The 24,187-nt window shown below is 31.9% G+C and overlaps 1 protein-coding gene across 49 annotated transcripts in view; it reads right to left on the bottom strand.

The window, feature by feature from the left end:
* Positions 1 to 24,187, bottom strand: part of RIMS2 (regulating synaptic membrane exocytosis 2) — a 581,405-nt gene that overhangs the window by 163,704 nt on the left and 393,514 nt on the right. For 12 of the 49 annotated variants that reach the window (XM_072774146.1, XM_072774142.1, XM_072774190.1 and 9 more), the window contains one exon: positions 16,498 to 16,530. The exons of the other annotated variants lie outside the window; for them this stretch is intronic. In XM_072774146.1, the coding sequence (XP_072630247.1) occupies positions 16,498 to 16,530 (33 nt within the window). The remainder of the gene's footprint in view (positions 1 to 16,497; positions 16,531 to 24,187) is intronic. 49 annotated transcript variants of the gene reach the window in all.

The raw sequence follows: 24,187 nt of genomic DNA, 5'->3' as shown, positions 1-24,187 counted from the left end.
TAAAAGTGCTTTGGAAATAAATGCTGAATAATTTTTAAAATGCAAATACACAACTGTTCATTGCTTAATTTACCTATGGGATATATATTTATTTGTTAAATAAAAGCATTTGGGTATATTGATTGAAAATGGTATATAACGAGAAATAATTCCAAACGCGATAAAGTGCAGATCTTTTCAATTTTTACGAATATTAAAACAAAAAAGTGACCTGGCATGTTTTAAAATTTTCCTTATTGGGTTTTTCAAATGTAGGACTTCAGAAACTATGCAATAAAATTTTTTGAAGTTACTTTAAAATGATTTCTTCATAATTACTTAAGAAACTTTGATTTTTTTATACTAAAATTTTAATATATATTAGAAACTCATAAAAAGTACACTTTCGTTAGCTAAATTATTTGTTTAAATAGATGCAATGCAGAGAATAACAAACATTGGAGAAAGTTAAATTTAAAAAGCATGTAAATAAATATTGAGCTAAAAATTATACATTATGTGCCAGATTATTTTTGCTTTTGTCCTGGGGCAAAGGGAAACATTTTCTCTTTCTCTCTCTTCCTTTCTTTTAGCATTATTTAGCATTGTTTAAGTGTAAACAAATTTAATCTTTTTCTTTAAGTTTTATTTAAATTATTTAAATTAGTTAACATACAGTTTAATATTCGTTTCAGGTGCACAGTATAGTGATTCAGCACTTCCATACATCACATGGTGCTCATCACAAGTGTACTCCTTAATCCCCATCATCTATCTCACAAATTTTGAGGAATACTTATTTCCAAATCAATCAATTTTGAGGATGTTTCTACTGTGGTTACTAGGAGCTAACACATCGGGAGTGAAAGAAAATATAATTTGATTTGGTTTATAATGTGTTTGCTTATAAAATGATCTTTTCTTTGCTCCTAGGAAAGACTAGTAAAAAATCAATTTAATTGATTTAATTTCCTAGGACTGTAGGAAGACTGAGCTCCAATTGTGCCTAAGTGAATGATGGAATTAACTGAAACCTAAAGGCTCTAGAAATTTACAAAACTATTGTACTACCTTGAAGCTCATAGGCTTTTAAATTATGTTATAAACCTTGACAACCTATTTTAGATCTCTAGGTTGTTACTGTGTGTATCTATCTGCTGTTTCTCTCTTAATTCTCTGCTATATTAATTAAATAATACTTCAAAGGAGATGCTATAGCAAATTTCCTAGACTCTTTTCCCTATAGACAAAAGAAAACTGATATTTAAACTACTTTAGGACATATGTCATTAGGAGTGACCTAGTGATTTAAGGAAACAGAGTATATCTGTTTTTAACATCTAAATTCAGTAGACAGACTCACTGAGATTTTATCATTCAGAAGTCTTGGATTTTAGCACCAATTTAGGTTTTATCTTTAATATTTAAAATTGTTTGGCCTATAGCAGAAAGTCAGGGTTCTGTGCATGGAGACTGCAGTGCACATAACCATCACAGAGCCGATGGGACTTTGAAACTGTCCAGATTTAGGGTTATGGGCATATTTATGATACATAGGAGTGAACAAAATCTACAAAATAGCACTGGTTTAAAAGATTAGACAAGACTTGCGTTCAAGTCTTGATTTCACAAGTCTTATAAGTGTAAGCACCTCATTTACTCGTTTGGCCATAAAATTCACCATCTGTAAAATGAATAGTTCTGGACCAGATATTATTTATGATTCCTTGCGCTATAAAACTATTTGGTTGGTTAATTTTGAGGCCAAATACTGTTTAAGTGTGTGTTCTTTTATATTATCATATCTATTTCATTAATATAAATAGTATAGTCTAGAAATACCTATGCTGTTTGCCCTGCTATGGCATGTATTAAATTTTACTTTATTCTGTGTGTGTGTGTGTGTGTGTGTGTGTGTGTGTGTGTGTGTGTGTATACAGAGACAGGAACAGAAATGAAATGAAGAGAGGGAAGGAGAAAGATAAGGAAAAGAGGGAGGGAGGAGAGAGAAACAGATATCTTAAGAATGAGCCTGGCTGGGAGAGACACAGAGATAGACACAAAGTGTTTTGAAAAGCTCTTTAAACCAGAGGATTTGCCCAGCAAAAAGAATCATAAGGAAGTTCTAATCTAGGAGGCTAGGAGGGTCTTTTAGACTAGCTGAAGTGTAATTGTTTTACTGTATACTTTTTTCCCTTCTGTATACAGTGAGTGACATGTTTAAAAGAAAAAAAAGAAAATATTAGTAACTTTCTAATAACTTAGTTATTTTTAACCTTTAGTCACAATTCCTGTATCTTTGAAAAAACGAGACATAGCTTACAGGATAAACTAAATTTTCAGATACAAGTCCCTCAGAGAAGGAATATGATGGTTATTATTAAATTTGCTTTTAGCAGAAAGTCCAATAACCACTGATAAAACATGAGTCAGATTCATTGAGTTATTAATAACCTATTCCCCATATGTGTTAAGCACTTTGGAATCTTCCACCTTTTTCCTGATGGTAAAATCTACTTTGAGGAAGAGATGATCCACAGAGTTAGTACATATTACTGCTCTGTGTATATGACTTGTCCCCATCTTCTTATGTTTGGGCATGACATACTATGAAAGATCACTGTGTCTCATATCTGGGGCCTAACTGACATAGCCATTTCAACTATAACACTATTATGCATATCACAGAAGGTTTGAGAGGAACATCATGAAGAAATTTAAATGTAACTTTACATTTATGTTAATTTAGAAATAGAAATTTAAGTATATTTAGAAATGTTGAGAATGTTAAGACATAAAAAGATAAAAATGTCCATCATACAAAAACTGCAATAAGGCCTATCCTAGGAAAGAGACCCATATATTTTTTTCTTTGAATATTGGAAACTCAGTATATTTTTTGTGCTCTAATTAAAAACTTATCTAAATTTGCCTACTTACTTTAAAATTGAGATCTCTGCATTTTTTAAAAAAGATTTTATTTATTTATTCTTGAGAGAGAGAGAGAGGCAGAGACACAAGGAGGCTCCATGCAGGGAGCCTCTCGTGGGACTCCATCCCGGGACTCCAGGATCACGCCCCTGGGTGGTATGCGGTGCTAAACCGCTGAGCCACCCGGGCTTCCCAGATCGCTGCATTCTAACTTGTACTTAGCCTTATTATTAATATCCTAAATTCTTTTTTAAAAATATTTTATTTATTTGACAGAGAAAGAGAGAGAGAGAGAGAGAGAAAGCACAAGTAGGCAGAGTGGCAGGCAGAGGGAGAGGGAGAAGGAGACGCAGGCTTCCCGCTGAGGGGATGTGGGACTTGATCCCAGGACCCCAGGATCATGACACCAGCCCAAGGCAGACGCTCAACCGACTAAACCACCCAGAATTTTAAAAATTCTTTTTAAAAATAGTCATGGTATGATTCCAAACACATGGTGAAATTTGGGATTTTCAATTATTTTTGTTTATGAAATTGTGTTTAGTCTGTCAGTTTTTTCCTACATAAAGAATTCTAACCATCTCACAAAGATTGTATAGAAAAGAAATGATAATGATAATTCCTAAAGGTATGTAACTAATAAAAATGGAAACCCAAACAACATAACTCTCCCCCAAATCATTTTTTGTGATATTTGCTATTGTTCATACTGATTACTTCTTTAGTTTTCATTTCAGCATTTCTGAAACTCCTATGAGAGCTTATTTATTCTAAAAAGCTTCTGCACAGTGAAGGAAACAATCAACAAAACTAAAAGGCAACCTACGGAATGGGAGAAGATATTTGCAAATGACATATCTGATAAAGAGTATTGAAAAAACAAAGAACTTATTAAACTCAAAACCCCAAAACCCAGTAATCCAATCAAAAAATGGGCAGAAGACATGAATAGACATTTCTTTAAAGAAGACATACAGATGGGCAGCAGACATGTGAAAAGATGTTCAATATCACTCATTATCAGGGAAATACAAATCAAAACTACAATGAGGTATCACCTCACACCTGTCAGAATGGCTAAAATAAAAAATGCAAGAAACAACAGGTGCTGGCGAGGTAGTAGAGAAAAAAGAACCCTTGTGCACTATTGGTGGAATTGCAAAGTGAATTGTAAACTGGTGCAGCCACTTCGGAAAACAGTATGGAGATTCCTCAAAAGTTAAAAATAGAATACCCTATGATCCAGCAATTGTATTACTAGATATTTACCCAAAGAATACAAAAATACTAATTCAAAGGGATACATGAACCCCAAAGTTTATAGCAGCATTACCTACAATAGTGAAATTATGGAAACAGCCTAAGCATCCATCTGATGAATGGATAAACAAGATCTATATATATATAAAATAGAATATTACTATATATATAGAATATTACCACATATAATAATACATAATAGAATATTACCATATATATAATAGAATATTACTCAGCCATAAAAAAAAAATAAAATCTTGCCATTTGCAAAAACATGGATGGAGCTACAGAGTATTATGCTAAGTGAAATAAGTCAGAGAAAGACAAATACCACATGATTTCACTCATATGTGGAATTTAAGAAACAAAATAAATGAACAAAGGGGGGAAAAAAGAAAGAGAAGAAAGGAGACCAAGAAACAGACTCTTAACTACAGAGAACAAATGGAAGATTACCAGAAGGGAAGTGGGGGAGGGGGTGAAATAGGTGATGGGGATTAAGGAATGCCCTTGCTGTGATGAGCAACAGCTATGAAAGTGTTGAATTAGTATATTGAACACCTGAAATGTATGTATGTTAACTAACTGTATGTTAACTAACTAGAATTTAAATAAAAATTTAAAAAAATAAACTGTATTAACAATGGCATTACAATGATAACATAAATGTTTTTGAAGGTAACAAAGATATCTTTTACCTTCTAAATCAAGCCAATAAAGAGTCAAATAAGGTGTGATAAATTATTCAAAGTAGAATTCTGTTACAAAGTAGAGATTCCCAAAAGGATTCAAACACTTGTGATCTTGTCCCCCAAACCATAATGAAAGTGTGAAATAATGAACTTTGCTTTGTTCCTCCTCCAAGAATAGCAGAATCATAACAGGATTATTAATAAATGGAGAAAGGACTGAAATAAAGACAGCTAAATTTCCAAGAGTAAAATAAACGACAGTTGTTAGATATAATATTTTACTTCATATTTTTAATGATGGTATGCATAAAAGTTGTAAAATCCTCATATCTCCTTTAGAGATAACATGTTGCAAACAAAAGGCAAGTCAAGTAAAACAGTAAAATTGTGCTTGGAAAATTAAATTGAATAGAGAAAAAGAAAATTTTTAATATTGAAATTTTTAAAATTACAAAAATAAAACTAACATTGTAAATTCCAAATGTGACATAAGCTTCCAATGTAAGAACAAATAGAGAAAAGATGTGTAATAGTAATCTCCTCCATATATCCCTGGCGATCATCCTAGAAAATGATTATACATTTGAGTTATCAACTGGGATAAAATGAGTGAACCTTATGCAGCTGTAGTGTGAATAAAAGGGGAAAAAAGTACATTTTAATTTTAGTTATATAAGTTAATCCATGTTGTCATAGAATTTTATCCATGTAGGCAAAATAAATACTTTTCATCAAATCAGGATAATCTAAATTGGGCGTAATTATTTACAATGAGAAAAGGAACTATTTAAATATAAAGATTTTAATGGATATCAAGCTGTTTAACCTTTTCCATAGATACTCATGGTAATTGTTATCAGTGAAGGGAATTAGAATAACCTTACATAGTGACTAGTGTCCTGCAGTTTAATATTCCCTCAGAATTCAAAGGAACGCATCCTAAATGTTTCCCGAAAAGGACATCTCCTGAAATGCTTCTGGCAATACTGAGAAGAGGAATAAAACAAAGGTAGGATCACTCTCAGAAAAAGATAGATGACACCTAGCAGGAGAGACCAGCCCAACCTAGAGACAAGGCTTTCAAATACCCACATGGGGATACTAGTTACACCAAAGATCCTAAATACAACTGCAAACTAGAATGAGGTTGTCTCTTTTGACATTAAATCTCCCCTTCTGAATTCCTCTCTTCCTTTTCTCCTTTTTCTAGCCATCTAGCATTGTTCTCTTACGGTGTTCACCATGCATGTCCCAGCTTCTTGGCTTTAACATTTCTACACCCTCTACCTTGTAACAGGTAAAGACTCCATTTCCTGAGGTTAAGAGCATGGATTTTGGCATTTTACTTACAACTAAACTCAGTTATGGTTAAAATAATTTATACCACAGTGACTTAATTATCCAAAATGTTGACTGCTGAAGGCACCTACCTTCAGCTCCTACCTCTCCTGTAAGCTTAGGATTCACATTCTAATGGTCTCCTAGCCATCCCCAGATGGATACCCATCAGTACCTAAAGTTCAGTTTGTCTAAAACAATTTAACATTATTTCTCATATCTGTTCTTCTTATAGTTATTATCAAAGAATATCCAGAATATCCAGAATCTCCTTGCTAATGTCTTGCCTGTTCTTGCAACTGTCAATCCTAAACACTTTTCTTGCTCTTTCTTGGTTTCTTGACCATTGGTTTAGATTCAGAGCTTTAGGACTTCCTTTGTTTGCTAGCTCAACTACTATAGTGATCTTTTCTCTCTGTGTTACAAAGCTATAGGCTAACTCCATCCATTATTTCCATGCCCCCTGAACTACTTGGGAATGGGACTTGGCTTTTAATTGCTTGGGATGTGTCAGAGCAAATAAAATTTTCTATTAGCATATTTAGTACTATTGGGGTAATGTAGTAAAAAATTCATTTAAACTTTGTGTATTTTCAGTTATTTTTATTTTTTATTTTTATTGTTTTATTTTATTCATTTATTCATGAAAGACACAGAGAGACACAGGCAGAGGGAGAAGCAGGATCATGCCCTGGGCCAAAGGCAGATGCTCAATGGCTGAGCCACCCAGGTGTCCCTTCAGTTATTTTTAAAGTCAGATTTATGGAGGCATATTACATAAGTTAAAATCCACACTATTTAGGTGCAAAGTTCTATGACATTTGACAAATGTATATAGTCATACAACCTTGACACAATCAAGATACAGAGTATTTCTGTCACTGTAAAAAGTTCCCTGGTGCCACTCTGTTGTCAATACTCTCCCTGCCAGGTTACCCTGATCAGATTTCTGTTTAGGTTTTAATTTTTTTCAATAGTGTTTAGTTTCACTTGATCAAAGCATAGAAAATAAACTCTAACAAAGCTTTTAAGAGTACATGGTTAAAAGCTTGTATTCTAGAACTTAATACCAATGTTCCTGAACAGTTAAGATCTTAACAATAGTAATACTTTGCACATGCTGGGAATTGTGCTAAAAGCTTTGCATGTATTATGATTATGTCCCTTAATCAGTAAAACTGTATGTAATAAGACTATTTTCACAATTTTATTATTAGAAAATTTGTACAAGGTCATATAAGTAGTAGATGCCTGAGACTGGTCTGTTTTCCAAAACTTAAGATCTGAAATACTTAGTCATGAAAGGACTCTTTCTCCTCTTGTCTCTCTCTCTCTCTCTCTCTCTCACACACACACACACACACACACGCACACACACTTCTCAATTTACTAAATTCTTTTTTTGCCCCAACATTCCTTCCTTTTAACATTTCCCTTTTTCCTTTCTAACTACATCATCTTCTCTTTGGCCTTTTTTTGGGGGGGGTTATTTTTAATCTTTAATCTTCTTTTTAGAGATTCCTTCTGATTCTCATTCCTTTACTCTAAAATAGCTTACCAACCTCCTTCACATTCTTCATGACCTTATAATCTATAACTATGATTTCCCCATCAGTTATGTTACATAATTAATGATCTAATCATTTTACTTATCATTTTGCTTTCCATTAAACTTTGCCTTTCCCACTATTAGTTCCCTTCCTTATCCTTACTCTCATGTCCCATACTCCATCCCCTGAAGCCTTCATATAGGCTAATAAAAAGAAACTATCATCTGCCAAATAACATCCTTCTCTTTAGTTAAATTGTAATCTAATTTAAATCCCCTTAGCAATTATCTTCAAGGTAGCATTATTCATGCCAACTTACCGTATGAAACCTATTTATTCTTCACGCCAACCCTTTTATATTACAATGTTTTTCATTATAGATATAAAGGTATAGAGCTTTTAAGTGAGTGAAGAGGAAGAAAGCGATCTGAAAACAATCATAACTTACTTTAACCATGTGTAATGAATACTTGGTAAGTATTTTTTTAAGATTTTTATTTATTCATGAGAATACACAAGGGGAGAGAGAGAGAGAGAGAGAGAGAGAGAGAGAGAGAGGCAGAGACACAGGCAGAGGGAGAAGCAGGCTCCATGCAGGGAGTCTGACGTGGGACTCGATCCGGGGTCTCCAAGATCACGCCCTGGGCTGTAGGCGGCGCTAAACCGCTGAGCCACCAGGGCTGCCCCAATACTTGGTAAGTATTGTGTACAAGTTAATACTAAATAACTTGATTACTAACATATAATCATTTCCTTACAACTCAAGTGATTTAAAAAATATTTTAATCAAAACTTTACCATCCAGAGCTGTACTTATTCCTTTATTTCCCTGTAAATCTTCAATATTTAAAACTCATTCATCACTGACACTTTAATGTCTTCTTAGAAAAGAAAGATTTATAGCAAAAATTATTCTCCTCTTCTGAACTTTAAATGTCCTGACTTTCTCTGTTATATATTGATCTTAATTACTTATTGTCTCCTGGCTCCTTTGCATAGTTTGTTTCTTCTTACTTTCCTGGTTTAAATTATCACCTCTTCAGAAAGATTTCCTGGATTGCTCCATCTAAAATAATGCCTTCCCATCCCAGTCACACTAAATACATAAGGATTTTAAATAATAGTACTTATAGCAATCTAAACTTAATTTGTTTAGTGACTATTAGCTCTCCCAAGAATATAATTTCCATGACAGACTTGTTATGTTCCCAGCACCTAGAATAAGGCCTAGCAAATGAAAATATTTAGTAGATATTTGTCAAACAAATAAATTTTTCTGATGTGAAATACCTTTATACTACTAGAATAAGAATTTCAGGAATAAACTCTCCCATATATAAGCCAATTATGTTATATGATAGTTTAATATGTCATTACAATACCTAGAAAATGATTTGAATCTAGCACAAATTTACATATTATCGGGCTGTTTTATAGAGATTTTTATAGTCTCTGCTTTGGATTTTTATTCCTATTTATATTCTCATTTTAAATAAAGACTCAATTTTATTATTCATTACATTCTGTGTATTACATTACATATCTGTCTATGAAATTTTTGGTATAATTGTTTTCAGTAGTAATAGTTAATAGACACTATCATTTGTACTTTCTAGTATGGAGAGAACTCTGTAATAGGTTCCTTAAAGACATTATCACTTTCAATTTTTTTTCAAAATACAATACAGAAATGTTTCTAATTTCTATGTCAATAAAATTATTCAATTAAATGGTTGCATATGTATCATAATTTATTGAGCCATTCCCCCATTATTCAACCTTCACAATAACATCCTTTTAGTTGCTACAAATAATGCTTTAGTGAAACTTTTGCACATACATTTTTATCTGAACTCTATTTCCACCAAGTCAAAAGTCTGTGAATGTTTTTGAGGCTCTTGATCCCTACTGAAAAATTACTTTTTAGTAAGGTTATACAAAACAATGCTGCCACTCTTGTACCACTCTCACCAGCATCAAAGTGTTGTTTTTTAAACAGATGAAACACAGTGTCTCATTTTTAAAAAAGTCATCTATTTGGTTAGATTGGAATGAAATGTTTTTTATATATCTACTGTCCACTAAGTTTCTTGTTTATTGAAATGTCTGTACATGTCTTTTGTCCATTTTTCTATTAGAATTTTACAAACTACATCATTTATTTGTCAAAATGGTTCAGGTGTGAAGGCTCTTAATACTCTGGTTGCTGCCAATATGTTTCCGAGTTTGTTGTTTGCCTTTTAATTTGTTCATGCTGATACTGAGATTCTGAAGTTTATACCCGTGACTCTGTAGTCAAGTCTCTCTTTTTAAATTTCATTAATTAGAAATTTATTTTATTCTTAGAAAGGCCTTCCCTTTTCAAAGAAAAGCTGTTTCATGCGTTCATTAAAACATAATAAACTCTCTACTCTTAACTGCAGCCCAAAATCACATCCCTGGTGGGTGACAGAAACTGGATTAGAATCCAGACCAATCTGATTTCAGTGTTCTTTCTTTCTTTCTTTCTTTTTTTTTTTTTTTGTGTGTGTGTGTTCTTGCTTTCTACCCAATTCTGTTGTCCCAGAAAGGACAAAGCTCTACAGTATGAGTGCAGCAGTTCTAATGCACAGGTTTGTATGCCAGCTACGTCCTAAACTGGAAGTCACAAACTAGTGGAAGATATTTGTGATGCATATAATATAAATAACTAATTCTGTATCATAGAATGAATGACCACACATCAAAATGCCTGGGTTTCAATACACCGACTTAAAATAAAAATTCTGGTTTTTTAATGTATTTTGTAAAATAAAAAATAATAGCTTCATTTACATAGTGCTTACTAAGTGCCAGACACTGCTTTTAGGTGATTTACAGATTATACATTAATGAATTTAATCTGTACAATAACCCTTTGATATACTATTACTAACCCTGTCTTTGAGAGGAGGAATCTGAGAAATCTACAAAGAGTAACTTTCCCAGGATCACACAGCAAATATGTGGTTGGGCTGATCAGGCAGTCTAGTTCCAGAATCTGTGCCCTAATATTGTTTCTCAGCCTAACATTTCTTTCTTTTTTTTTTTTTAATTGAAGTTTGATTTGCCAACATACAGTATAACACCCAGTGCTCATCCCATCAAGTGCCCTCCTCAGTGCCCATCACCCAGTTACCCCATCAGGCTAACATTTCTTATAGGAATAAATAGTTTCCTCAATAACTGAAATTTACAAGTGGACAAAAGGCCAAGTAAAATAGAATGTTATATTATTCAGAGTGCATGAATAATACTTTGAGAATTCAGCAGTAACATCTTAAATTTAGGATTATCTTCCAAGGCAGATGGAATTTTCTATCCATAAAGAATTTAAAAACAATGCATTCCAATTCCCAATTTAAAAGTGAAATACATTTACCCCAAAGATGTGAAATTATGTGTCTAGGATCAGGCAGGTCAGTGGCAAAACTAAAGCTAACCTAGGTCTCTTGACTCTTATTCTAATAATCTATTTCATTAATCTTTTATTAATATTGATTTTCTAATAATCTATTCTAAATATCTTTCCAATTTCCCTCACAGCACCCACACAAGGAAGAAATGCTCAAGACCATTCTTACTCTAAATTTGGCTATTCCTATTATTTCAAGTTCAAAGAACTTTCTAAACTCTCCTTTTATATTTGTGTACTTAGAGGCCTTAGAGAATTAGTCTTAAGTATTATACTTTATTAATAAGAACTTTCACATAGATGTGATGTATTTTTATATATATGCACATACTCATATTTCATTTGATACTTCTTTGGTTAAGGTATCACATTACTTAATAAAATGTTAAACGTGCATAAAATATTCCGAGCTGCTGTGTCTCTAGTAACATCTAAGGTAGCTAGCACAGTACTAAACACGGAGTGGACATCCCAAGCTTCCTTAGGAAATGACTGATTTACATTTTCTAATAGAATTTCAGTATACCACAGAGTTACAGTTCTCATGACTGAGCAAATCTTGAGTATCTGTATCTTACACTTTCATCAATAATATTAAGTCCATTAAATATAAGTAAGATAGAATCAATGCGCAGAAGATACCTAAAAATGGGTAGAATCTGTGTGTAATGATAAGACTGATAGTAAATCAATAACTGAAAGATTTTGGGAAATTTCACTAACAACTGATATGTGTGTTTATATGTGTACATATTCACAGATATATTAAATTTCCCCTACAATGAATGTTACTTCTTTTTTACCTTTTAGGATATAACACAAGTAGAACAAGATGCCAAGTCAAAGCACATAGCATTCAAAACATGGCATATATGCCAAGCAAACCTGAGAAAAACTGAAATGCAGATTTGGAAGAACATATCTCAATTGGCAACATTCAGAATAATCACAAAAATAAAACAAAAAAGAAACTGTTTTTATGCTAAAAATACTATAATTGTATTAATTTTGAAAAATTTCTCTTAGCTAGCCCTAACAGGAAGTGAAGTAATTATTTTAAGAATTATAAAATGTTAACGGAACTTATTTTGGAAATCATATCATAATTTATACATATTCAAATCACGGTGTTGTACTAGTACTACTATTAATACAATGTTTGTTTTTTTAAGTCTCTCTATGCCCAATGTGGGGCTTGAACTCATGACCCCAAGATGCCAAACTAGATGTATTCAAACTAACACAGTATTATATACTAATTATATCTCAAAAAAGTTGGAAATTTATTAAAAGAATTAAAAATAAATTTAAAAAAATTAGAAAATAGTTACAATGCAAAAGATGTTAGTTATTACCAGTTGTATTTTTATTAAGAAGTGTTTAAAATCTATCCAACTTGAATTGTTAATTAAGCTTTTCAAATTAATATTAGTACCTGGCGACCAATGGACTAATCTGAAATAGAAATTTTTAAACATATTTTCAAAAATTCTTGATGTAACACAGAACCAATTATAATAATGTAATGTGGAGTTAGCATAATAATATAATAATTGGTATTATAAAATAATAATTTACCTAAGGAAATAATAAGAAATACGGCTGACAAACATCTTTTGTTTTTAAGATCTCCTTAGGAGTAAAACATGTATTACACAAGCATTAAGATTGCTAGATGTTCTAGACCAGGTCTGGAAGTAATTCTGAAAATTTGTGTAGTTAAAACTTCAATTGAAAAACATGAGCAGATGTTGTTTTACGGAACTTAGCAAACATTATTTTTAAAATCTCTTTTGTATCATTAGCTTTCTTTCAAATGGTCTAAGATCTATATTACAATTATCTAAAAAAAAATACAATTGTCATATGAAATTTCTTGAAAGTAAGAAGAAAAGTATAAACCCTAATAAAACTACTTCTCATGTAAAAGAAACTTGGTTATTACTTACAAGGGCTAAACTTAGTGAGGTTTTTTGCTACTCAAAAATGTGATCAAACACCATCCCTTCATTCACTGTGTAGCATTGTGTTGCACTGACCATACTTGGACATATTAACAGAAATGAAGGTCTTTTGACTGTGGTGTAAATAAAATACACACTTCAATTTAATATGTCGGGAAAATGATTAGCCTTATGAAATTTTCCCATCACATTTTGGCTCGGAGTATTAACAGGTGATGTTTAATACCAGAAAAATAACCAACTTATGTTGGTTAGATATGTGATGATAGGTTTTTTTTTTTAAGATTTTATTTGTTTGTTTATTTATTTATTTATTTATTTATGAATGAGAGAGAGAGAGAGAGAGAGAGAGAGAGAGAGGCAGAGACATAGGCAGACTGAGAAGCAGACTCCATGCAGGAAGCCCAATGTGGGACTCAATCCCAGGACTCCAGGACCACGCCCTGAGCCAAAGGCAGACACTCAACCGCTGAGCCACCCAGGCGTTCTTATGATGATCGTTTAATAAAGATATTATTCTATTGGCCACAGTCTCCAGTCTTTGAAAGCTTTAACTTCCTCCAACTTTTATGAAGCAGTTGGAAATCCATTCTGAATTGCTTGTTTCAAAGTTTACTGTTTTCTAAAACGATCTTCTTCTCTAAAGCTCTTCTTACTATCTTCTCTATCATTCTCTCCTTACTCGTATTTCCTTTGGAATGGAATGCATTATTCTTCATATAACTCTAGGCTTTGGAGAGTTTGTGGGACCCTAAATTCAACTCTCAAACTTAGGGCGGGCATCAGTGACTTCAATATATATATAAAAACTCTAACATCAAAGGTTGCTACTTTCCTTTCTTTTCCAAATTTCCAATTTCCAGTGTAATCCATGTTCCAATTCAGAAATTCACTCCCAGGACCAAATCTGTATATTTATATTACTTGGAATTATCTAAGATCTAAAAATTCTAAGCATTATTACATCAATCTCTGAAAATAACTTGCTCCATTTGCCTCCATCGGCCTTGAACATTTCCACAAATTCCATTTCTTTCATTGAACCCCTTCTCTTCCAGTTCATGGAAAACTCTGTATCTGAACATGATTTGACAAGTCCACATGATTTCACATGTCTAGTGTCTTCCCTAATCCATCAGGGACATCACTTTAAACACGTTACTTGCCAGCCACCCTCAACATCCTTATCCTCTTTTTCTTTTTACTATAACTGCCCACAAACTATCTGAAGTGTGCCAATGAGTGAATCACACAATTTTAGAGAACCAATCATCACAAATTTAAGTTCTTCACTTAAACTATCATCATTCTCTGTATCTTTGGTGAGCTCTCTTGTAACCCTAATGGTAGCTACTCTTCTCTTAATAATTTCCCCAAGCCATTTATTCATTCATCTAGTCTACATTCTTCTCCATCTTCTTTTTGGTCTCTCTTTCCTTCTTTTCCATCTGGCTTCCACCCTCTACAACTTGACTAAAATCAACTAGGCAAAGATTGTTATTGGTTATTTTTATCATTTAACAATATTTATCCTTCTCCTCAACTTTTCTGATGACTATACCCTTCTTGAAACACTTTCTTTTCTTGAGTTCTGTTCTCTTTTGTTCTACTGTCTTTCAATGTTTCTTTCCATCATGGTTTTCTGACTCCTGTTCTTTCATCCACTCCTTAAATGTAAATAAATGTGATTTTTGGCTCTCTCTTAGTCTTCATATGCTTCTGACAATTCCATTCATTCCAATGGAATCAGTTAAATGCTAATACTCTATTCTATGTTGCTAGCCCAGACTTCACCGTTGAGTTCTGGACCCATACATTCAATCACTTCTATTAGATAGTCATACCTGAAAATTCCCAAAGGAATGTCAAACCTAAGCCATCCTCAAACTGAATTCTTCTATTTTTCCTCTAAAACTTGTTCAACCTATACTCCTTATCCTGGCAAAATGTGCTACCATCTATCCAAACAGTTCTGTGACCTGAAATTATTATCTTATTCCTCCTTTTCTTTTTTTTTTTATTATTCCTCCTTTTCTTGCATCAACAGTATCAGTGACTACGTCCCACAGATTCTACATCTTTATATAACTTCTTACATATCAATTTCCTACGCTAGATACCTTATGCCAGCCCATTATCCCTTTACTGATCTTGTGTAATAGCCTCATAAATGATCTTTCTGCTTGTACTGCTCTAGTCTTTTTTTTTTTTTAACATAGCTAGTAAAAAAAATATGATCTTGTTCCTCTCCTGGTTTACATGCTTCAGTATCCTACATTATCTTCAGAAACCCTCCCCTGCCTACTTTTGCCTAGACTTATTTGAAATCATTTTTCCCATATTGTTTCCTCTGCCCTGAAATGTTCTCTACACACCAGGGCAACATCTTTCTAGGGTTTAATGCTCAATTCATATTTTCTCTTCTATGAAGTCTTCCTTGAATAATATCCATACTTTCAAGGTGGAAATGATCATACCATCCTTTATGATTCCATTGTATTCTCTCTATACAGATTTCTCATAGCACCTGTAATATTATTGCATTTACCTGTCAGACTCATTCTAGAAAAGGCCTACAAGGTTAGGGATCTATTTTGTGTGTCCTATTATTTCCAGCACCTAGAATAGTACCATATCACATGTGCTTAATAAATTAATATTGAATGAATGTTCAAGTTTCATTTTAAGTGCTACTTTTTCCATGAAGCCTCTTCTGGCATTTAGCTGAAATGGATTTTATTTGACTTTATAGCTTTGTAGACCATATTGCTAGACGGATTCATACTGGCACATATCAGCATGTTACCCACATATTTTACCTCTTCAGTGATATTCATAGCTTGTTTAGGACATGTATTAGATATTTGGTGTTCTCCACATGTGTAGCACATTGCAGAACTCATGATAAAAATAAAATACTTTTAGAATTATGTAAAATAAAGTTGAAAACAAGGTTTAAGTCTAAATAAGTTGAAGAATGAAATATGATCAATTTGTTAATTTAATCTGACTAAATACTATATACGCATATATATATAGTATTTATATACATATACATATATTTTGGATCTGGAGTTAGTTACCCATTATGGAAAAATACATATACATATGTGTGTGTATTATACACACATTACATAAAAATTAATCATTTTATTTTTATCAATCTAATTAGAGCAGTTGCTGTTAAAAGTTAATATACCACTACCTAAAATAAAAATGCCTGCAAGATTTAACATTTTGTTATATTAGAGGAAAATGAAAAATTGTGAAATGAATAAAAATAGTAAAAATTTCTAAAACAAGTTAGATAAATGAAAAAATAATAAAGAAAAGCAGTAGAAGAGACAGACCTGCATGTCTTCTCCTTGTGGAGTCCACTTCTTCTGTGATCACATCGTGTAATGGACAGACATAGACAAAGGAGATGGGTGTGAGTGGATGTACTCAAAAGGTAAAAAGTGACACTGAAGGAAAGGGCCCCAAATCATTGTGAGAAAGAATCCTGTACACAGTTGTAGGAAAGATATAATAAAAAACGTACCATATTAAAAAAATTCTAAAAAAAGAATATGGAAGAACTGATGGAAAATTGGTTAAACTATTATAGATTAGCAGAATCAGAAAAATAAAGTTAGTATAGAAATAAAGAGGATTCAAAAGTTTACAATTATTTATAGACAGCCAATCCTGAACAATGACGCTGAAGAAAGATACCATTAGTGAAAACTTTGTTGTTACTTGCATGACCATATTGTACAAGACATTCCTGAGTCCATATAAAATCTGCAAAAATGCTTTTAGAATTTTTAATTATCACTTAAAAAAGAATTTGATTGAATAAATTTTTAGAAGAACATTAAAAATGGTGCCAACCAATTTCTATAACTTTCACGTTTCCCAAATTGAGGAGTGCACACATGGGCCATGATGCCAGTATTTCACTGAATTATTTCGCTACAGTAAAATATTAACATAAAATACTATGGAGAGTAACAACTAAAAGACTCATTATAAAAAGAGTAGCTGAAAGATACAGCTTTACTTAAATCTTGAAAATTCAACTTAACCTTATAGTTAGGCAAATTTTATTCGATCGTATTCCCTTATAACACCTATTTACTCAGAAAATTCTTAGATACCATGTGACACATCATTGACATCTCTATTTAAACTTGCCCATCAAAATCCAACATCTACTATAATATATATGGCACACATTTTGGAAACATCTTTTCCCACTGCTAGTGGAGTTCCGAAGACATTTGATACAGCAATTGAAAGCAAGAAATAACTGCTAAACTCAGCATTCTAGGAAAAAATTTCTTCCAAAGATATTAGTGAGCATTAATATGACTGACCCAGATGAACACTATAATAAAAACCCAAAACCCCCTATTTAATTACATACTTAGTTTTGAGTTTTGAATCAGGTACCATAAAATTCTTAAATCAAAACACCAAATTCACTTCTGCAATGGTTATGTCATAGTTTTTGAGTGATATATAGAAAAACATATATGAAAGTATACTTGGAATATCGATATATTGAAATTATAACTCTTAAGAGAATTCTTTCCCATAACAAATTTATCTCTTTTCTTGAATGGTGAGAAAATGAAAACTTTCCAATAGGAAAAGATTGCTAAAATGACCAAAACTTGTTTTCTTAAGAAAAAGAGAAATCCTAGTATGAATTATAGAGAACTGAAAATGCATGACACATTTTGCAGCTTAACAATGTCATTTTGATTGTTGAGTACATTTTGATCTCTTCCAAACTGGACACTAAATTTCATCATAATTATATTACAAATCAGACCATGTTTATAGGATTGACCACTAGGAAAAGTAGTATCCTCCTGAAATGTGCTCCAAATATTAATATGATATATGCCATATTTTGTTTTCCATCTCCAGTCTCCCCACTTCTCAAAGAAGATAGAAAAATCAGAGATACATTAATAACACAGGTTAGTTCTTTTTTTTAACACAGATTAATTCTGAATTGTTTTATATCTTGTATTATTCTCATATGCAAAACTTCGCTATATACATATTTACCATATTACCAAAATAATTTCCTTGCATGTTAAAATGAAATTGATATGAACTGGATAAAGTGACTGCTTAGATATGTTTCTTCTCTGAGAAAAAAAATTATTTTTTTGCAGAAAATGTAAACACAACATGAGTAAATGAAGCTTCTTTCTCTACTTAGCATTTTTCTGTAACTTGAATTATTTTTTTAAATATTTATTTATTCATGAGAGACACAGCAAGAGAGGCACAGACATAGGTAGAGGGAGAAGCAGGATTCTCTGCAGGGAGCCTGATGCAAGACTTGACCCCAGGACCCCAGGATCACTACCTGAGCCAAAGTCAGACGCTCAACCACTGAGGCACCCAGATACCCCTATGTCTTGAATTATTTTATCATGGCATTGAGGCGATGTTCTTCATGTTATATGGATTCAAAACATTCAAAATTCTTCTTCCCTCATTCACTCATTACTTACAGAGAATAACTGAGGCACGCAGAGTTCAAGTGACTTACCCAAGGTCACATAACAAGTTCAGTGGCAGAACCAGAAATAGAATAGAGGTCTCCTGATTACCAGGTCAATTTTCTTTCTACTAGATGCTATATGACCCAATAAAAACATGTGAAATAAAGTCAAACAAAGAAAAAACAAAAACAAAAAAAATTTCATGGTGGGCACCTAATCTGGACATTTTATCATACAGTATTTGATTAGAATACTTTTTATTTACTTTTTATTTTTTTTAAAGATTTTATTTATTTATTCATAGAGACACAGAGAGAGAGAGAGGCAGAGACACAGGCAGAGGGAGAAGCAGGCTCCATGCAGAGAGCCCAACATGGGACTCGATCCTTGGTCTCCAGGATCACACCCCGGGCTGCAGGTGGCACTAAACCGCTGCAGCACTGGGGTTGCCCTAGAATACTTTTTAAAAAAGGTAACTGCTACAACTATGCAAATAATTCACTAATGCTTTTACTCTTATGTGGAATATGGTTAACAACACCAATAATTTAATTTATTAATAACAAAATTTATATTATATTATATGAAAGGATGAAAATGAAAGATTTGACAATGATCTCACTACTAACTGAAAGTGCCCATTAAATCATTATTCCAACATTTATATGAATATGAACCAGTAGGAAATAAGTCAGAACCATTCTCATTTAAAAATCACTTAATTTTAATTAGCAGATTGAACATTCATTTAAATCATAAAAATCTCAAAAATTCAGTCATATCACATACATATTAAGAAAAAATGTGGGTTTCTTGATTTCCTTGTTAAAATTTGTTATCATTTATTATTTGTATTAAAATAGCCTCATTTTAAAAGAAACAATTATAGTCAGCATCATTTAAGCAGCCAGGTCTTATTTAAATGGCAATAAACTGTAAGTACTTATTTCACATATACTATTGAAATGAATTGCAGACTTCAGTAAGCCTTGAAGAAGCTAAGAGCAACTGCTTCCACAATTCCTATCTCCCTTCTTTTCCTTTGATTTACTACCATGTCACGAACATTCTACATTTCTGTGCTGTTTTAATGGCAATTCTAATGAGAACTCCTAATGCTTCCTTAACCATTACCCAATTAGACAGTAAGAAGTTAAGGAAAGTATATATCCTCTAAACTTAAAATATAAAGACTTTGCAGAGGGAATATGCAGTATTTTTTATTCATTCCACCATATAAGTCAGCAAAGGAGAATTAAAATATTTTCATATATTACATCAAAAAAAGACATTTATAAGATAGAACTAACACTTCATAAGTCCTATAATATCATTTCATCACTTATGGTAAATTATTTTTGCCAAGTATTTTTAAATATAGGTGCATCAAGGTGCAAACTATAAAAAGAATGGGGTTTTGATCAGCAAAGTAATAAAATATCTATCATCTATCTATCTATCTAGATATCTACCTACTAAAGCTGCTATATTTTGGTCCTTTTTTTTTTTAAGATTTTATTTATTCATTCATGAAAGACACAGAGAGAGAGGAGAGACACAGAGAGAGAGGCACAGACAAAGGCAGAGGGAGAAACAGGCTCCATGCAGGGAGCCTGATGTGGGTGGGACTCGATCCCGGATCTCCAGGATCATACCCTGGGCTGAAGGCGGTGCTAAGCCGCTGAGCCATCCAGGCTGCCCTGTATTTTGGTCCTTAAAAAGAAATCTACTGAAAATAAATAGATATATAAAATAACTATTTTCATTAAGTTATGTGGTAAAAAAGTAAGTTTGTAAGAATGTATATATGCCAAATTTTATGCAAACCAAATTTTTTCCCTTGCTAATATAATGTATTAAGTATTATTATATTTCGACTTAACACATCTCAAGCTGAACGAGAAAATAATCTGTGATTGACTTATTTTTAAAAGAGATGTACATGTAAGGCCTATTTATCCTTAAATACAGTTTTTACCAAGTGTTATGATACCTATTTGAAACTAATGTTCTTTCTCACTTTCACCATTTACAACAGACATAATATTGGCCCTATTATCAGATGTAATTGTACTTGAGTAAACATGTCATTCAGGAGCAAGCATTCTGTTAAAAAGATTCCTTACAATGAAACAGAAGCCTTAATACTTGAAAAGCATAGTAGAACGTACATATAATTAAAAATGAATTATTTTATAAGGGCTTTTTAAATGTCATAGAGTCTTAGAATGTCCCTTTTGGGCTCAGGAGAGTTATCTTTAAAAATGAAACCTAAATAAGCGACTACTTTGGAGAGCCTCAATGATACAAAGATCAGGATGGATCTAGAATATAAAAACAAAATGTTTACCAAATTTACAGGTTTCAAAATAAAACTTCTCCACTATGACAAAATCTTGCTGAAGAATTCCTCAACCAAGTGATGAGTTTATTTTTAAAACTAATTATTATTTTCCATAATGTTGTCAACAACCATAAAATTATTGAACATTCACAATAATTTCTACCTTTTAAAATATGCAAAGTACAAATCTTTTAAAATATTTTGCTATTTTTAAAAGCACACTAATAAAAATGTTTATCTTTTTAAATGTCTTTTTTCCTAATCCTAGCTGTACTATTTTTTTCTGATTCTGTTCTTGACGTCTGATACATAATGCAATTTTAAACAGAGAAGAAACATATAGTCAGATTAAGTATTGAGGGAGTTTAAATTAATTGACTTTCAAAGTACATACACTATTTATCACAAAAAAGATAGTCACTGAATTACAGGTTGGCTTTGTAAGCTTGTCTGTATGTTCAGAGGAAACGGAACAAACTTTAAATAAGCAACTAAATTTATAAATCATGAAATTTCAGTTTATTGATAGGAAAACATAGTCATTAACAAAGAATGCTATTATTTACATCTGAAGGTATCAATAGTATTTAATTCTGAAATTCCATCAATTACTTTGTTTTATGTCACTTTTTTTCTATCAAAAATAAAATTCATTCATTCTACAATGATCCGGAATTTACCAGCCTCTAATACTGGCCAAGAACACAACCTTGATTCTCTTTTCCAGATTAGATGGATTAGATTAGCATCTAACTAGAAGACTAAATTAAATTATTGATTTAGATGGAAATACATTGTTTCTACACTTAAGAAATGTCAAAATACTCAAAAATAAAAGAAAGCAAAGCCCATACCATCAAAAATACTCAAAAACTGTTAAGTATTAAATTCACTAATAAAATACATCTTTGAATATTTACTTTTTAAGATAAATTTCATAAAGCATAAATCCAAAAGTAGAAGAAAGAAAATCCCTACCTTCACCACAGTTATAGATCCACAAAGAATACAATATGGAAATGTCCATGTTGGAAAAAATTAAAGGTTAATATGTTAACTAAATCATAATGCTAAAATGAGGGCTTATGCATCAAGATGTTGCAGTATGTAGTAATAAACAGCTTGTTACTTTGAAGAGTTTCTATTTCCAAAATACAGTATAAACATACAGGAACCAGCAAAGTGTTTCACTGCCTTCACTTTTCCAGAAAAGCATACACTTATTTTCCAGATAAGAAATAGCAAAGTAAGTAGCACCATGGTGTCAGGATAATTACAATAAGAGTTTCTAAGTCATTTCAAAATTTTCCTAGATATAGCATATCTTACACTTAGAAAATAACAAATCAAGGTAGCTAATCCTTTTATGAGTAGTATCAATTAATTATCAAACATATCACAAATCATTTAAAATTGTATCTTAAAGTACATTCTGAACTATTTAAGTCCAAGATCTTTATTTGGGAAACTGTATCAGTTCTAAAACATTCATTCAGCCCAACTAAAATTAGCTTTCCCACCAGAGTTTTTTGTGGGATGAGTTTAAGTAAAATATGAGATAACATATTTTATGTAAAATATGTTCTTTTCTCAGATACATTTCAATTACTATAAGAACAGATAGACTCACAAAATGAAAATATAAATTCCAACAGATTAAAGTTTTCCAGTGTTTAATAACACTGCATCATTATAGACCACAGTATTCTGGTCTAGCATCAGATTGTTCATTGAAAAAATAAACAACAGATGTTCCATACTCAAATAACCTTGATTTGTGTTAAGAATGTTTTACTAACTTTAAAGCCTAAACAAAATCTAAGTCATATCTACATGAGGAAGATGTTAATGATTTATGCTAAACATTATCCATAAACCTGCAGTTTAAAATCATTTGTACAATACTTCTATTTTGTTCATACCTAAGATACTAATGTGATAGATACCATTATATTTCCCAGGGATCTTCATCCATGCCATCAATTAAGTAAGAGATACTGAAAATAAGTCACCCTTCTTGCTGATCATCCCCTCAGGGCAGTCTAGTTTTGAAATATCAAGATTTTTTTTTTAAAGCAGATACTAGTCTGTTCATCCAAAGATTTATTAACATATTTTCTAGCTTACATAATGCCATTTAGTCCTCTGGTTCTACAGTCTTATATTTAAAATAAAATTTTCAAATGATTTTTCAAGTTGTTAGTATACATCCTAAAAATGGTAAAATTCTCAGCTCTTATTCTTGTACAGATTTTTATAAAACAGCAACAAAAGAGACAACAAAATATGCTATTGATACTTAACTGACCTTGCGTCTCAAATTTGGGTTCAAGTTCTTACAAACCTTTTCTAACACCACAAGTTTACTATAATAATCTTCTGATGAAATTCTTTGACAATTAATGGAAAATATTATCTTAGATTTTAGTGAATGAAAATTATGTATTAAACAGTGATTACAATAGACTATTAGTATCATAGATATACTTAAATATAAAATAAAGAATGACTCCAAACATGTCTTCCATTAAGCCCATGCTCAAAACATGTTACTGAAATGTAATTAGCCCCACTCACCTGATAACCAACTACTTTCCTCCCATTTTATCACTTCAGTTTCAATAATTAAAAATATTCCCTACATAGCCCATTTTTCTTTAAGAAACAAACAAAAATAGTTAGGAACACTAACATTTAACAGAATTTCTGCCTTAGCAGATTACATACTTACTCATGACATTTTAGTGTGTGAATTTCCAGGGCCAGTTTGAATTTCCTAGTATATAGGAAAATGCATAATTGCCAAAATAGAAAAATCTATAACCATTTTAAACCATGACATTAAGGTACTCTACATTAATTTTCCTCTTTTACACATGAAGTTTATATTCAATTAGAGGACTCGGATAACAAATATATATGCTATATACGAAAATATACAAATAAATAATATTTAGGAGATTTAAAAAAATTTTTGATTGTGAGATTTAAAATTTTTTTAGCCAAACATTCCATTGTTCCATGACTTTAACATTCCATGTAATTTATTTACATAGATATATGTGGCCACAAATCTATTTATGTAATCAGATATAACGGCAAACAAGACAAACAAATAATAGTTTATGACCAAGGATAACCCATATCACACAGTATTGCAAGGAAAGATTTTTACAGTAATAATTTTTT

Source organism: Canis lupus, chromosome 14 (genome assembly GCF_048164855.1).
Source record: "Canis lupus baileyi chromosome 14, mCanLup2.hap1, whole genome shotgun sequence".
Lineage (NCBI taxonomy): Eukaryota > Metazoa > Chordata > Mammalia > Carnivora > Canidae > Canis > Canis lupus.
This window is presented reverse-complemented; position numbering and strand designations above follow the sequence as displayed.